Genomic DNA, 16,471 nt, shown 5'->3' with positions numbered 1-16,471 from the left:
CATTCTTTGTGACTCACCAAGAAACCAGGAGCAATGGCATCAAGATTGACTTGGGCTGGATTCATCTCAGCTGACTTCAGATCTGAATACCACGTAGATGTTCACATCTGAACTTGTCACCCTTGAGAGCCAGTGGAAAGAAGTAGGTATTTTCAGAGTCTGATTCATCTGACCTATGCTAATTGCCTACTATGAGCTGAGATAACTCTTCGCTTTACTGATTATACTGATTAGGAGATCTCCTTTGATAACTACTAGGCTACTTACTCAGTGGACCAGCTCAGATGTCTACACTTGGTCAGATAAATTCCACTTACAGTATTTCTATGTCAGCAGATATTCATATAGCCTTCCAAGTCCCCTTATAGTTTTTCCTACTTTGTCCAATTTTCTTTCAACTATTTCTCAGATATCCCCAAGAAATCATTTTTGCTTTTAACAGTGATAGGTTGTATGGGACACAGGGACACACCTTGCTAGTTTTATCTTAATGGGGAATGTAACCCTACTACAGTTTTTCCAACTTTCTTTTAGCAGCATGTATATATATATTTGATAGGTGCTCAGAACAGATTGGCTGGACAATGCTGAGTTTACTATAGGATCTATCCATTGGCTTCCTATTCACCAATCCATCTATTCAGGTCAGCATTGGACAGTAGTACTCTCTAAACTTCTTCAGTATCAATTCTTACCCTCTAATTTCTCCTAGCCCTCTGGGACAGTACCAGTCCCCTCCTTTTCAAAAGCTCTTGCGCATATTATAAGCCATAGAGCATTTTTATCTTATGAGAGAGTATCACCATTTTTTCCTCAGAAGGATGGGAACTCTTCCAAGTTAGGACAGTTTCTGCATCAACCAAGTGGTCCACATCTCTCTAATTCCTGCCAGGAGAAGCATGGTCCCTGTAGATCCATGCAGTGTTCATGACGTAAATGTAGATCATTAGCTCATTCCTAGACATAACGAATGCTGAGGCACACTATAGCTTTAATGACTTCTGTATGCTATCAGAATGAATATTATATACCAATTTCAGTCCCTTTAGTGCTGTTACTACAAATGTACACAGCTAAACTCCAGCTTTGACTGAGAAGTTTCAAAATTGCAGATTCCTGACAGAATTCTTCGCTAATGTTCATGTGCAATTTGCCTGGGATCTTGCATCTAGTGAAGAATTAATTCTTTACAATGCCTGCTAATGCCAAGCCTCCTGATTTCTTGCTTTGTGTATCCTCATCCATCTCAAAAAATGTTCTCCTGCTAACAGCTAACTTTGACTGATGGGCTTCTCCTCCATGCTGAGGTCCAACCACACCAGTAGCCATGTGCTTCAGTGCTACACTCAGTGACACTGTAGCAAGCTAGATCTGCCTGTCTCTTAGGAAGAAATTTCTTTGCCATACAACCATGGCATATCCTGCACTGGTTTTACGTTTTCTCCATGACTTCAACTGAGTAAAGTTCTTCCTTTAGTTTGAGCAGGGATTTCCCAATCCCAAAATGTGCAACAGTTTAACAAGCACAGCTGAATCTTTCTTTGACTGACACCAGGTTATCACCTGCTGTTTCTCACCACTCCTTGTTGATTCTGTATCTCATCTTTAACTTCCAAACTACTGCTACTTGCTACCATCATTGTGTTATTCCACGACAATATTAAATTCCACCTGCCAAACAACTTTTCAATTCATATATCATGATGCTCTCATCTGGGAAGCTCTTCAAGGGGATCATTCCAGCTGTCCCAGTGGATAAGCCATAAACATTTGTACTTATGTAAACTAAAATCCTTTGAGGATGCATGTTTCTTTGCCAACATACTCCTCATGTTTCCCCTTAGGGCTGAGCCTGCAACCAGAACTTCACCAAAGCGTTCTATCTGTCCTATCCTCAAACTTTCTCTCATAAAAACGACAGTGAAAACACTATAGAGATTTAAGCACCTCTAAATCTTTGGGGTTTGTTGAGTGCCGTAAGTTCTTTCCACACTACTGAGATCATAATCTAAGTCTACAGTGTTTCTGCATGAATACTGCCATGGAACTATACTATTCTGTTTACTTATGCAGCTTTGCACCTAAAATAATTTTTGCCATGTTGGTCAATGCGTAAATAAACTTCCTGTAATAGGAACACAATGCTCCATACAAGTGGGTGGGTGGCTGGGGACTTGACAGTTCTGTAAAGTTTCCTGTCTTCAGTGGAAACACACCATTCATAGATGATGTGTGCAAGGTAAAAGACCTCTTCTGGAAGCGACTCACCGTCCACTAGACATTCTTCCTCCTGTTCTACAGAACAGAATATATGTGTTTTCAGCCCATTTGTGCTGGGAATAAGGCTGTTTAAAATGTTGAATTTCTTCCAAAACCAGATCATTTACCTTAAGTACATCAGATAAATCTGTGCAGAACAGGAGAAAGAAATACTGTGGACTGTCTTTTCCACTAGCTACTCAACTCGTCCCAGCCAAAGACCTCTTGCTCTGAATTGCCTCCGAAGTTTTTTTGGTAGTTTTAATGTACTTCCCCCATCATTTGGACCTGCTTGACTTTATCTACTGCTAACAGTTAAGGTGAAGAACAAATACTACAGCATTAAGGGTACTATTTATTAATTGTAATAAACAATAATTCTTTTAGATTAAAGGTATTAATTTTGGATATTGATAGACAAAATATGGCACTGTCATTTTTTTCTGAATCATAGCTAAGGGTAAAGCCCAAGAAGTAGCTGAAGGCACATCTCTATCTCTACATATTTCTTCAAAACTTATTTCTTCTATTCTGCTGGTCAACAATGAAGCAGCTGTTAAGATGGTAGGTTTCCATGGTTACAATCTTGCATGGGGCCCACACAGTACAACTTATATCTTTGTTAAATCAAAAAATACCTCCTGCTTCCTAAGCAGAAAGCCCCTACTTTTGTTATTCCTCCTTTAAATCTACAACACGACCTCAGAATAAAATCAGCATGAACTTACAGGTGGTTGCTTTCCCTCCTTTTTTTTGCATCAGATTTTTCTCCTGTATCTGTGGTTACCAGATTCATTGCTCATGTTTTGTAATGCTAGTTGTTTGGTTTTTTTTCTTTTTATCATATGTTCTTTGTCACTCAGGCTCAGAAAATGATCAAAAATCTGACCCTGTTTCAAATCAATCTGAACTTTAAAAGCAAAAATGTACTGAGTCTTCAAACAGTATGCAGTCATTCCTTTTTTTTTTTCTCTTCTTTACTGGAAAGCTACTACAAGATGCCCATGTCATTACGATAGCTGCCCAGGAGAGCAGAACAACTTGCTGACTGCAAACCAATTGCCCACAGATCAGTTCTTCTCTGCTGATCACAAGTCTAAAGGGTATCCTCACAGACTGCATCTGTGGAAAAACTGCCTTGCATTCATTGCAGAGATAGCAAAATCCAAGGCAATAATTTGTTTATCCTCTACTTTAGCTGTTCTCATTTGCACTTGAATTCTAGAGACTCCATTTTCAAATTCAGTTATCTCAGTTTTTCAATGGGGAACTTCTCTGTGCATTTCAGAACAAATAGAAGCTTTATTTTCAAATCTCCTGCTTAAGTTTTTTTAGCATGTCTCATCCAGTAACTAATTCATGATCTTTCTGCACATTTCATAGAGCCAGTTATACACTTTAATAGACCAGTTTTGACTACTGATACTCATCTGTCTGACCTAAACAAAAACTTAAGCCACTCCTTGTACCTCCAAGGTCTGACTTTCAGTCTGGAGGAATTTCTTGAACTACATTGGGACTTTTGGGTATATACTAACATGTCCTGCTGGTTTTCTATTTTTGAAAAGCATTCTGGAGTCATCTTTCATGACACTTATGTTTAACTGAAATGTTTCTTAATCTTGGCAATGATGTCAAGTTTTGTTGCTTTACAAACCAAATATAGTATTTTTTCTGCTTACCTACAAATACAATTTATCAGATCAGAATCTCCTTTTCCATTGCCTCTTAAACATAGAACTGTTCTCCCAGAGTTTCAGGCAAGCAAATTCTGTGGTAGCGGTATCATCTTCTGATTCCTTTCAGTAAGAAAATATTCAATTTCCATAGCAAATCTTACAGATGTCTGGAGCACCTTTGGCTTTTTTGCTTTATCTTGGTTGCAAAATCCAATCACTGCTAATGTGTCTTGTCAGGCTCTGTGGTACCTCTGTGCTGTAAGAATACAAGTGACCTCAGGTGTCCCTCTCTTCTTCCCCTCTCTAGCCCTTAGTTGTATCCAAGCCCACTCAGATTGGCAGCTGTACTTGATGTATATATCACGGCCTTACAGCAGATCTGAACAGCTGAGGCTGAGTATAAATTCTGAAGCACCATCAGAACTGGCCTACCTACAAGTAGAGCTACTACTAGAAGTGCTCCTTTTCTGCTCCTTTTCCTCACCATTCATATAGGGTACAATACTGAAGTCAGCTTCCCTGGGATTTTCAGTAGGCATTTCTATTATTTGATCTAAGAAAATGTAAGTCTGCAGAATGCACAGTAAGCAAAAAAATGATAAACAGACAGTCTCCTGACAGGTTCATTTTTACATCCAGATGTTCACTTTACTTCCACAGTAGCCTACGTTTCTGCTTACTTTCATGTGCTGATTTTTCAGCTCAAGTGCTTGTTGCAGGTTATTTCTGTTAGCCAGTTCCAAGTTTTTTTCGGCATCCCTTGTTTCATGGAAAGCTTCTGATCAGGTTTTCAGCAGTCAGGTTGGTTGTCGTTCACAGATGTGACTTGCCAGATTCATCTCATTTCCAGATGGGGAACGTTACTACCAGACTTCCCACTGCATCTGGACTTTTTCAACTTGCTGTCCCAACAAAGATTCCACTTTTGCCTTCAGATCATCTTTCATCCCTATTTGGGAAACTTCCAGGTTGTCTTTTTGCTTCTTTAGTGAAGTGTCTCTCTGTTTTATATCTCATTCTAATTCTTTGTACTCTCATGCTAGCCTTTATTTTAACTGTAGCTTACTTTGGTTTATGAGACCATCTCCACAATTTGCTCCATCTCATCCTAATAAAGCCAAGTAGCTTTTATTTCTTTCTTTGGAAAATTATTTTGCACTGACATTTACGCCAACCCACCTGACCAGCTGAAAGCTGTTTCCATCCAGGGTGGAGCTCATGAAGTGCATCTCTTTGATAAAGTTGACTATATAATGCATACGAAATCCTGAAGGGGCAAATACAGAGATAGGAAACTGGAATGGGCTGCCTCAGTCATCAAGATTTGCCAACTGCATGGCAGACATTCATCAATCTCTCTCTCTCTCTCAAAATCAATTATGTTTCTTGCCTGCACTGTTCCTACTGTAGGCTGCTTCAGAATCTCACTACTTGTCCAGCTTCCTGTCAAAAGTTATTTAAGCTCAGTTTCAACTACCTAGTTCTCATGCCACTACTGTTTTTTTTTAACTCATGTTCTCCCTCTCTGGCTCCTTCCTGATGTTTTTAGATATCAACTCTATCTACTCTCACAGTTCATTTTATTAAATTCAGCCAGGTTCTCTGTGCTTCACAGAAAATAGTGTGTTCCCCCCTTCCTTGATAGACAGAAATCTGTCCTTCTTCATGCCTGTTTCTGTCCAAAAACATCTCTCAACCATTGAGAAATCGAACAGCGCACAGTATTCTAGATAAGGTCTGATCAATTAATCTGTGTTGTGGCTTGAGAATTTTCTGATTTCTAAAAAAATATCTTACACGTAACAGTTTAAATTTCCATTTGCTCTTTTCATGCATCTAAACAGTGACTCACAACCTCACTGTGATCTTTGTAGGCTAAGATTACCAAGCTATTTATAAGTTACCCAAAACTGAGGAATTCACCTTGTAGCTCAATAATTCTTTCAGTGTAACATATTTTTCTCTGGATTTATCCACTTATTTCTAGAAGATGGGAAGTCTAGAGAAATCTAGTTTAATTCATTGGTGCCCTATAATTTACTGAAATCTGGATAATCCAGGACTTCTATACTTCCTCTGTTTATAAAATGAAGTATCTTTCCATGTTTTGCAGGGATGAATGTATACAGCAATATGTAACTGATTTCTCTAATGCAGGAAACGAACTACAAAGTCTTGGCCATCTGCTACCATTCAGCATATAATAACAAAGAATATAGTGGAGTTAAATTAAGAATGGGAAATTGAAGGCTGGACATCAAGGAAACTTTCTGAGAGTGATTATACCGAGGTTTTAGAACAGACTCCCATGGGAAGCGATGGAATCCCTATTTCTTGGCACATTTAAAGTTATCATGGGCAAAACATTAGAAATGACATAACAGCGAACAACCCTGCCTGATTCAGAGAACGACTGGATGATTTCACGTCTCTTCTGCTTTTGAGCTCCAGAATTGCATGCCAGAGACACTGAACAAGAACTAAATATTGTTCAACTAGGAGAAATTTCAAGTGTACCTGTACAAGGGAATTTTCAGATAGAAATAACTTTTACAGCAGGGCTTTGGCCAGTGTGCAGAGAAAATTTACAGATACCTCCCTGCCAGTGCAAAAACTTATCAGCCACTCATTTTTATTACATATGAAGGCCCAAGAGCATTTCCGTCAGCAATGTACAGATGCCTGCCTCCACACTGGAACAGCACAAGCTCCAAGGAGAAAATGCTATTTTCTCTGCTCCTCTTCCTTTGGCTGCCTCACATTCAAGTGCCAAACAGGCCTATGCCTGCTTACCCTCTGTGCTCTGATAAGAGCATAACCTGAGGCTGTATTTTAGTGTTTCAGGATGGTTTGAAATTATGTGGGAACAGTTTTGTAAATACACAGGGAGAGACCTTGTCAAACAATCAAACTGTTTTTACAATCCAACTCACTCAATTATCTCTGGGAGTAGATGTAAAAACAGACCCGCTTAAATCAACAGAAAAATAGTAGAAAGAAGATGTAAATCACTGGGTGGGGGGAATGCACCACATATTTTTAATTCTGAAAACAGAAGATAGAAGTAAGGTCACACAATAGCAGGATGCTCTTTTATAGTACAGAGAAAATACACAGTAACAATTTTCTGCCTTTCTTTCCCCTTTTTACACTATCCCCTCCCTCTATTTTTCTAGCTGATCAAGCACAGTCTGTTCCCTATAAATTTAGTTCTTCTACATCCTAACGTCCAACTACCAGATATTTGTACGAAAACTGTAAGTCACTTCCATACCATTACTAACAATATCTACTGTATCTTCTGCAGTAAAATAAAAGGAAAATAAAGAGAAAAGAAACAAGAACATTTCATTTTATCTTTACATTATCATGTGAAGGCTTATTTGCACCGAGCACATTTTTCTTGCACCAATGGAACTGCACTGCTGCAAAATAATACCAAATTTCACCCAGAGGTAGACAGGGAATGCCTCACAAAAGCAGAATTAAAAGGAACCAAAGTAAAATTTTCAGGTGTCAGATTTAAAACAAAATAAAGAGCTTTTCTTATAGTGCAGAAGTTAACTGCAGCCCAAAGTATAAATGGTTCAAAAAGTAAGTAGCTTAATTTATGGAGGATGTGCACTTCAGTAATTATTACAGACAATGATCCAGACACAATCTCCAGCACTGGAAACTGCTACATTTCTGATTGCTGGAAGCTGATGCTTACTCTCCTTCCTAAGCGTCATCCGTGGGACATTATCCTTTGCTAGTGCACAGTCAGCCTTTGGTCCAGCACAGCAGAACTCCTTTGTTCTGATATGAACTGGGCTCGGAGCTGCACCTTTTCTCCCGTTTTCCCCTGGCACAAGGTAAATTTATTCTGCAGTGTTGCACTGGCACAGCCGCAGGGCTGCTGAACACACTCAGCTCAGCATGGACAAACTCTGTCATCACATGATATATATTCGAATATTTGCAGTTCTGAAAAGGAGTTTTCTGCCACAGAAAATATTCTCATGTGGAGCCAATTTGCTTATTTACTGTGAAATAATTTAATTTCTTTGAAAAGATTAAAAGATGGGCTTTTGCGGCTCATGATAAACCTGGGCCTGAATCAGAGCAGAGGGTTGCATTCCCTGAATTCCTGGCAGGTCTCTAGGGTGAGCTGTGGCATGAGCTGTGGAGGAGCAGCACAAAGCCCTGAATCCAGGCCTTGGCACTGAGGGGGTAAAAAATACTTCAAACATCGATAAAGATACCCTTAGAAGTTTTCTTAAAGTCGGATACAGTAACAGCCTTAAATGAACCAGTAACTGCTTCATCTAACATCTTCAAAACAGCCTAAGTCAGCATGAGTTGCGAGGTTTTGAAAAACATTTCCGCCTTTGAGTTAGTTTAGCTATTCGAGTCCTCAGCTGAAGACTTCAGATGTGGTTTCATAACTGACTCCAACAACTCTAAGACTGTGGTGTCTGCAGAGTGGATGACCCCATCCTTCTGCTCACCCTCCCCTGCATGTCAGTGCTCCACTCATGTGGCCGTGCAGTGATCTGCATCTGCTAATCCACCTGAAGATGAATAATGACTTTTAATGGGGCGCATTTTAGTCGGACTGGAAGGACGTGACCACTAATGCTGACACAAGGGAAGTGATGGGAGCATGTGGCCAAAAGCAGGACCATCCCTTCAGCAGCAGTGGAAATGATATGTCTACTTACACTGACCGTGAAACAGCACCCTTAGAATATTATCTCTAGGGTATGTTTCTGAAAATAACAACCTTGCCATAAATCCTTTGTCTCTCTATGAGAGCAGCTAGTACTGCTCCTCCAGATAAGTCTTAAAAACTTTAAAGCTTCTTACAATGGACAACAAAAACTAATAGCTGGTTTTGAAAATTATATTATATGATCATAAGGCAGATGAATAAAAGCAACTTCTATTCTAATTTTCTAACTCTGTCCATGCATATTTCTGTATTGCCCTACGATAATACTGTGACATTGAGCAATCCGTTTTTTCATTGTTATTTTCATATAAATCTGAGCCCTCTTAGTGGACATTGGATCTGAGTGAAGTCACTGTAAATATATATTGAAATGTTCGTGGTCAGCTGCAGTCTTTACTGACAATGCGCCTTTGTCAACGAAGAGATTTTTGTTCTTAAGATGGCTCTGGAGATGTCTCATTTCATGTGATGGAAATAAGTTTCCTATAGGGTGTTTGGGAGGATGCAATAAAGATTCCTTCAGCTATCCAGATGTTAAAATATCAGAGAAATTCACTCGTTTCTTCACAAAGCCAGATACACGGGCTTTTTATGCAGAACTCTGTTTGTAGGGAAGACAGATTTTCCTCAAATAAGTCAACCAGTTTAATCACATTGCATTCCTAAATAGCTGCAACTTTTCAGTAGCAGCACTGACAAGCTCAACAACGCATATTTCGATTCTCTGGATGTCTGCCCATGACTCATTTTCATTTTCAGGGACATTGGGCGGACTGGAGAAATGCACCATGAGGAAAGAACTGGCGATGGGGGCTCAGGCCTAAGGTGATGTGCTACCTCACAACAGTGAAGGCTCAGTGCCTACTGAAACACTGCGACTTCCACATGTCAGAGGGAGGAAGATTTATGCACTTATCAAATTATGTATAAAATCTAGTGTCACTGTACTGATTCCATTAGGGCACTCATCAACACAGCTCAGATTTTGGCTCTGATTCACTAGAGGCTGAGGCTTGCTTGATTTCCATAGGTCTGCTCCTATGTTTGATGGTAAAGGCGAGCTTTAAATTGTTTGCTGAATCAGGCCCATTTAAGGTCACCCAATGTATCCCACGTTAAAGCTGCACTGCAACAGGTCTGCTGAAACCTACCCAGCATAGGAATGGACTCTGCAGGATGTATTACATACAAATAAATATGTGGATTTTGGGAAGCACAGTATCAGGAAGAGGTGGCCATAAAAAAAGGGGAAAAGCCCCTCAAAACAGGGCAAAGCAAAGGACTGTGCTCTCAACTATCATATCAGATCAACCTAGAGTTTTCATTCACATTATTTACTAACAGGTGGCATTTATGAGAAAATTACAATGCAGCAGTGAGCAGAAAAGAAAGCACTTGTTCCTCTTTGGAAGAGGGTTTTTCTATCTTTTTTGTTGTTGTTTTTGTTGCTGTAACTAATTTATCTATTTATTTTTACAAAGCAAGCCCAGTTAGTGAAAATTATTTTATGCTCCCTTGCTACTATACCAACAAAATGAAATCCGAGTTCTTGCATGATGTGACATGTAAACCATTTGTGCTGAAGTGAATGCCAGAAATAGATGGAAAGTTTTTATCCTGAAGAAACACTGAAATAAAATGCAAGCATAATCTAAAATTATTCGCTGACAGTAACTGCAGGATTTTTTGTGTCTTCTCTTTTTAATCATCAATTTAGCTGAGTCCGGCTTTCAACAACTTAGCACATCTGCAGAGAAAGTGATGTGTTTTCCCTTATCCTGTTCAGTAAATCTGAAAACTTTTTTTTTTTAAGGAAGACATAAACCAATTTTGTTTGCAGTTCATGGGAAAAAACCCCCATCAGTAGTGCTGCCATCTAAGGGAAAGCACACATGTTTTCAAAGCAAGTATTATGAGTGTGTTCATAACACTAACATTTAGCTGGTTTCATTCAGCTCCTGAGGCAGGTCATGTTTTAAAAGCTGGACAGCCCCAGCTTCACCTAATGCTGTGATCACAACTGTGTGTGCTTATCTCAGCCTTCTCATGTGCCACGATTCAGCTTAATTTCCTTTCCTTAAGGCAGTTAGATGTCAACAAAAATAGATAAATGGTTTCTATCTTTTCCATAATATAACTTCAGATATTCCAGATAGCCACTTGCTCCTTTGCTCAGAGAAAGTTAGAACTGAGTGCCCATTTTTCTGCACCAGGGAAAAAAGTGACAGTTCATTAACTTCGGCTATGAAACTCTAAAATTACACAGTCACATCCATCCACCTCGTCTCTCCTACAGAGCTTCTCTGTTATCACAAAGCCTATTCAAAATTTCCCCAAGGGCCAAGACCAACACAAAAAGAGTCTAACTTCGTATGAAACCAAAAGCGTGCCCTGTTACCCACCATCTGAGACACCCCCGCTGACCCCGTTCCTTCTAGTGCTGTTATTTCAGACCTGTATCAGTTCTCAGTTTGACCACAGCTGGGAGCACTGATCTCCACCCTGCCCCCCCTCCCAGGCCGGCGTAACATTAGTTTGAACCTTTTATTCATTCACTGATGAAAATATCGAGAGGTTTCTTTAAATGACAGCGACATGCCTGGACGACTGAGCAGCCAGAAGGATTCTTTAGCATTGTGGAAATAACTGGCTATCAGAGACAAACTGCTTTGAAGTTACCACTTGCAGCACCCAGAGATCAGTTTTTACTGGATTACTTTCATGGCAAGCCTTTTTTTTTGTCCCATCTGAAGAGTTTCTTTGTGAGCAATGAATGAGGGTGCATCTTGGGAATGATCTGATACTTCAAAAGATGACTCTTGCAGTTTATCTTGCAGTAAGCTTCTCTTCTGAAGGAAATGCTGCACAGGCCTTGTATTGATCACAACGATAGCGCATGCAATGTGCCTTTTATCACTGGGCTGGCTGCACTATCACTTTTCAATATCACTCCAAAGCGAATCCTTGCAAGCGAGGGCTTTTATTAATTGCTATATGTGTAGATATACGCTGTCTTTTACAATGAAACATTTTTTTCTGCAAAGAGTTCAAAACAAAGCTGGTCCTTCTGAAGTCAATTAAACTTTACGCACTGCCTGGCAAAGAACTGCAATTTAGACCATTTTGGGAACAATAAAGTTATCTGTACATTTAAAAAACAAGTTTGTTTTTTTCTTTTTAAGTTTTGTTTCCTTTTCTGAGTTTTAATGGAGAAAAGAAAAAGAATTCACACATGAAAGCAGCTAGACAAAGATAAAATTTTATGGTCAGAAAAGGAAAACTGATGGCCTGTGTCAGCTAACACACGTTTCTAACCAGCACTCAGTCTGTAGGAGCGATGAAGACTGACGCTTAAAACCATACCACATTATCACATTGTAAGCAACACTCCCCAATAGGTTTCTACATACCCACACAAAAGTTGATTTTGAAGGTGTTAAACACTTAAGTGCTTTAAAACCAATAAATTTTTAACTTAAAAAAAGCCATGGTCATAGCTGGTTTTTTTTAAATAAGAAAATAATGATATAGTAAGTTCTACGTGTGAGAGCCACTATCCATGCCTATGCCCATGTACTTTATTTGTCATTGGTCACTGAATAATTCAATTATTTTAATACTCTTTAGCATAACTGCAATGACAACTGAATGCTTGTGTAAACATGGTACAAACTTGCATGTGGATGAGAGTACTAGCTAATAGGTTTTGAAATACAATTTCTAGTATGCAAGCATTAGATACTTGAGCATACGCACATCCCTTGCATAGCAATTCTGGCAACATTTTCTTACAGCAGGTCTTGGTACGTTTCTGTCTCAGTAGATGCAGTCAATTTCTGGGTCTTTCAACTTTTCTTCCTATAGAGACTACATGATAATGAACAAACTCCTGCTCAGTTCTGTAGATATTTTTTCTTTATTTCATGTAGAACTTTTCAAAAATGCCCTGTTGGAAACCTTACAACACTCTGTAATTTTAGCTTAAAGAAATTTAAGGATCAATAGCAATTGAAGCTGTAACTGGGAAATGGAAAATTACAGCAATTCAGGAACAATCTCTCCTTTTCTTCAAACTCTGTTTTGAGTTACAACATGATCAATCCTCACTGACCTCAGCAGAGAGATTCTTTCAGCTTTGGATTAGGCTACACCCCCAACACACAAGTTTGCATATGCTTTTTATGACGAGGATACTTTGCTAAGTTTAGCAAGATGATATCATTTTCTATTGCTTCCTGCCTTCATTCACACTGATGCTGAAACCCAGGCGGTCATAGTTACATCACACGATGATGAGAAGACTCTTACAGTAACTAATAATAACAACAGATTGCTTTTTACCAACGTGAGCAAGGCTAATTTCTATAGTACGATGTAAAATGCAAAGTGGACCTCTTTTCAGTTTCTCTTCTCAGCAGTTCTCCCTTTCCTGTCTTTAGCCTAAGTGTTACTGCCATGGTGGTTGTGATACTCAGAACAGAAAATGGAAACAAAAAAATTCACGAGCAGGCAATGAAACCAAATGGCACCCAACACGCGTGCAGCACAGTCGCTCCTCGATGCACTTCAGAGATGCTGTGCCAAGCTAACAGCAGCTGATTCTGGGGGCAGGGCCAGCAAGCGTGGAAATGGGGTCAAAAAGCAAGGAGCTGGCAGGGCTTCCCTACCAGCATTAATGCAGGAGAGGGCCAGACCTTCTGCCAGTGAGCTCATGTTGGAGCCAAGGACAACCAGGAGAGCTGCTGGGAGAGGGGCAACAGTGGCAGGGGGCCTAGAGAGACTGGAGGTGGTCTTTAACACCTGGCGTGGGAAATAGCTGTGATTTTGGCTGCCACATCCACTTGAGCTGCCTCCAGCACGGTCCTATTTGGAATCATTCAGTAACATATGGGAGCAAGCACCGAACCCGTGTTCACAGAGATGGAAAATCAAAGGCATGACAGGGTGTCATTTTCACAAGTATCTGTGTATTATTTCAGGCAAGATACCTGGGGATCAGCAAGAGATTTGTCTTAAAATAGGTACTTCAGTAACTTTCACCCTACCTGTCTGGCTTCATGTGCAAAAGATGTCAGTATCACCACAGAAGCTAGATTGATGGAGTTTCAGAAAAGAGCTACATACCTATCCTTCAGTAAGCAGTAATGATTTTATTTAGAAGCAGTGATAAGTAATTGATTACTTTTTCAAAGTAACCACGACAGCTTCAATTCTGGCTGGAAAGCAATTGTTTTTGGAGGCACAAGTAACTTCAATTGCAGAGATGGTTTTAGAAGTAGTGTTTTAATGTGGGATAAAAACCCAGAAACATCGAAGATAAAGCACGCTGCTGCATTAAAAGAAAAGTAAAAGCCTCCAGAAACTTACCACTGAGGTTAGAGCCATCTGAAAGCTGTAGATTCGTGCAAGGCCAAAGTCAGCCAACTTTATTTGCCCATTGCTGGTGACAAGGATATTCTGAGGTTTCAGGTCCCGATGCACCACACGATGTGAATGCAGAAAGTCCAGTCCCCGAAACAGCTGAAGCATCATATCCTAAATACAAAGAAGAAGTCAATATACAATTACCAATACAAGGTGGCAAACAAGTAAACTCCCTGTCATACTCTGTAAAATTAATTTAGTAAATATGGACTTAAGTATGTGCACAGCACATTAAAAACACCTATTAATACTTGGATAGGATGTTGCTAGAACCAGCTGACTTGAACAGGTGTCCTTATCAAGTTAATATATTGTTTCTAGTTGAATTATTTGAGGTTGATTGATAGAAGTATGAAGACTCCTCAACATAATTAAAAGAAATAGCAAAAGCATGTCTGTAAATCCCAAGACAACTTCAATAGAATGCTGTCCAAGTAAGAAAAATACATAACAGCTTTTTGCTCTTAAGTTTAAACCATACACCACTTTGCACCTCACAAATTTATGCTTTGTCCTGCCCCATTGAAGTGAAATTCACATTCACTTCAACGGGCACAAGCATCTGTTTCAATCAGAGAAGCTATTTAAAGGACAATTTTGCCAGAATTTAATGTTGCAGAGGGAAAAAGTTTACTTGGCAAAGCCTGCTGTATAGAATTTACTGAATAGGACAGAAACTACCTTTAGATCAAAGCTTAGCACTAAATCAGTGTAATAATCATAAGTACCAGTTCTCATTTTGCTTTGTTTTGTTATAGTGATGCGATCTTCTATGACATTTCCACAGCTGAAGAAACTATTTCATCTGCACTCATGTTTTCACATTAATCTTAGTAATGTGAAAGGAATGAACCAACAGACTCAAACCTAAATACTAGAAATCCCCTGAATTACAAGTTAGAAAGATACTGTCAACTGAAAAAATTTATTTGCAAAACAGGCAGTTACAAGAAGATACTGCAACAAGTAAGAAATAAAAGGGATAAAGAACAAGTTAATTTTATGTATGCACTTGACTTGTGTTCATGAAACTCCAGCTCTGTGTCTGCTGGTGACACGAGCCCGGTCCATAAGCCGTGCAGCAGGGTGCCCACCAATCCTATTGCTAGCAACCAAAATGATCTTGAAGAGGTGGATGGCATGAAACATGGGAAAAGGCAAGAAGAATAAGTTGAAGTCGGTTGCTTTTGTTCTCTATGGACTTGGGCATTTTTCAAGTAAATAACCAAGGCACACTATTAAAAGGAATTATATCTGAAAAAAGGTTCAAGAATAGCTCAAAACATTCAACTTGAGAATATTGCTTCAGCTGGATACATTTTTAAGATACACTTTGCTATGTAATTAGTTAATTAAATTAAATTAACTAATTAATTAATTAAAATCATAATTTTCATGTAATCTTCCCTGATAATCTCTACAGAAAGTATCATAAAATGTATACATATTAAGGGGAGAAGCTCTAATCTGACCTGTGATAAAACATGGCCACTTCTACATATAGCCTATAACTCTGCCAAACAGCAGTGACAGTGGGCTGCTCATGAAGTAGTCAGTTTTCACTTGAAGACCCTGATCATGGAGATATTATCATGGAACTATGGATGCTGTGACAGCACTTAGTCATTGTCACCTCTGAAGGACGGTGGTTATAGTAAACTGGAAACCCCATTCCCTGTTGGTTGATGCCTATTATTCCCTTTGCTTCCCCAGGAGAAAACGAGATTTGATAATTTTGATAACTAGTATAATAGGGTTTGCTCCTTTAAAACAAACATAACAGTATGCATTGAATCCTCTTGCATTTACACAATTTCCCTTGGCGGTTCAGAAATACGTGGAAGAGCTTGGACTACAGCTCTGCAGGTTTCAGTCATCAGCAGAATTAATACCTGTCACATCTGCTCACTCTGTGCTATTTATTATAGCTTAAGTCAAATCCCAACAGTCTTTGGATCAGTCTTGCAGATGTAAAGAGCATGCCCAGAACACTGAAGTGCATGGTTATCTTAAGTAAGCACTTAATGGTTTCACTGAATTTAGGCCTATTTTGGTTTTATTCCAGGTAGACATAATATCAGAGAAAATGAGAAAATAAAGAACTTAAAGAACTTTAGGATTAGTCAGTAGACTCTGGTGAGTCCCTTTTCGGTGACATTTCTGCATCCTACTCATTTGTCAAGTATGTAAACTCATTCCTGCAGTTACCAAACATATCAAGAATAATTTTTTTCCTACAATTGATGCTGGTTTTGTTTCGATTTTCTTTCTCAAGCTCAGCAAGTGCAATTCTGCTCTGCTAGTTACAAGTTGCAAGCAACATCTTCAGTTTCTAAATTCAGAGTCTTCTTCCAGGCATGGGTAAAAAAAGAAAATATTTGAAAATGGAAACTGG

The 16,471-nt window shown here is 39.2% G+C and overlaps 1 protein-coding gene across 1 annotated transcript in view; it reads right to left on the bottom strand.

The window, feature by feature from the left end:
* Positions 1 to 16,471, bottom strand: part of LOC104541956 (cyclin-dependent kinase 6) — a gene marked incomplete at its 5' end in the record, with an annotated part of 93,509 nt that overhangs the window by 53,568 nt on the left and 23,470 nt on the right. The window contains one exon of the mRNA XM_010186125.1: positions 14,020 to 14,187. Coding sequence (XP_010184427.1) covers positions 14,020 to 14,187 — 168 coding nt within the window. The remainder of the gene's footprint in view (positions 1 to 14,019; positions 14,188 to 16,471) is intronic.

Source organism: Mesitornis unicolor, unplaced genomic scaffold, assembly GCF_000695765.1.
Source record: "Mesitornis unicolor isolate BGI_N332 unplaced genomic scaffold, ASM69576v1 scaffold37186, whole genome shotgun sequence".
NCBI classification, from domain to species: Eukaryota; Metazoa; Chordata; class Aves; order Mesitornithiformes; family Mesitornithidae; genus Mesitornis; species Mesitornis unicolor.
The sequence above is the reverse complement of the archived record's forward strand: the minus strand, read 5'-3'. Positions and strand labels throughout refer to the sequence as shown.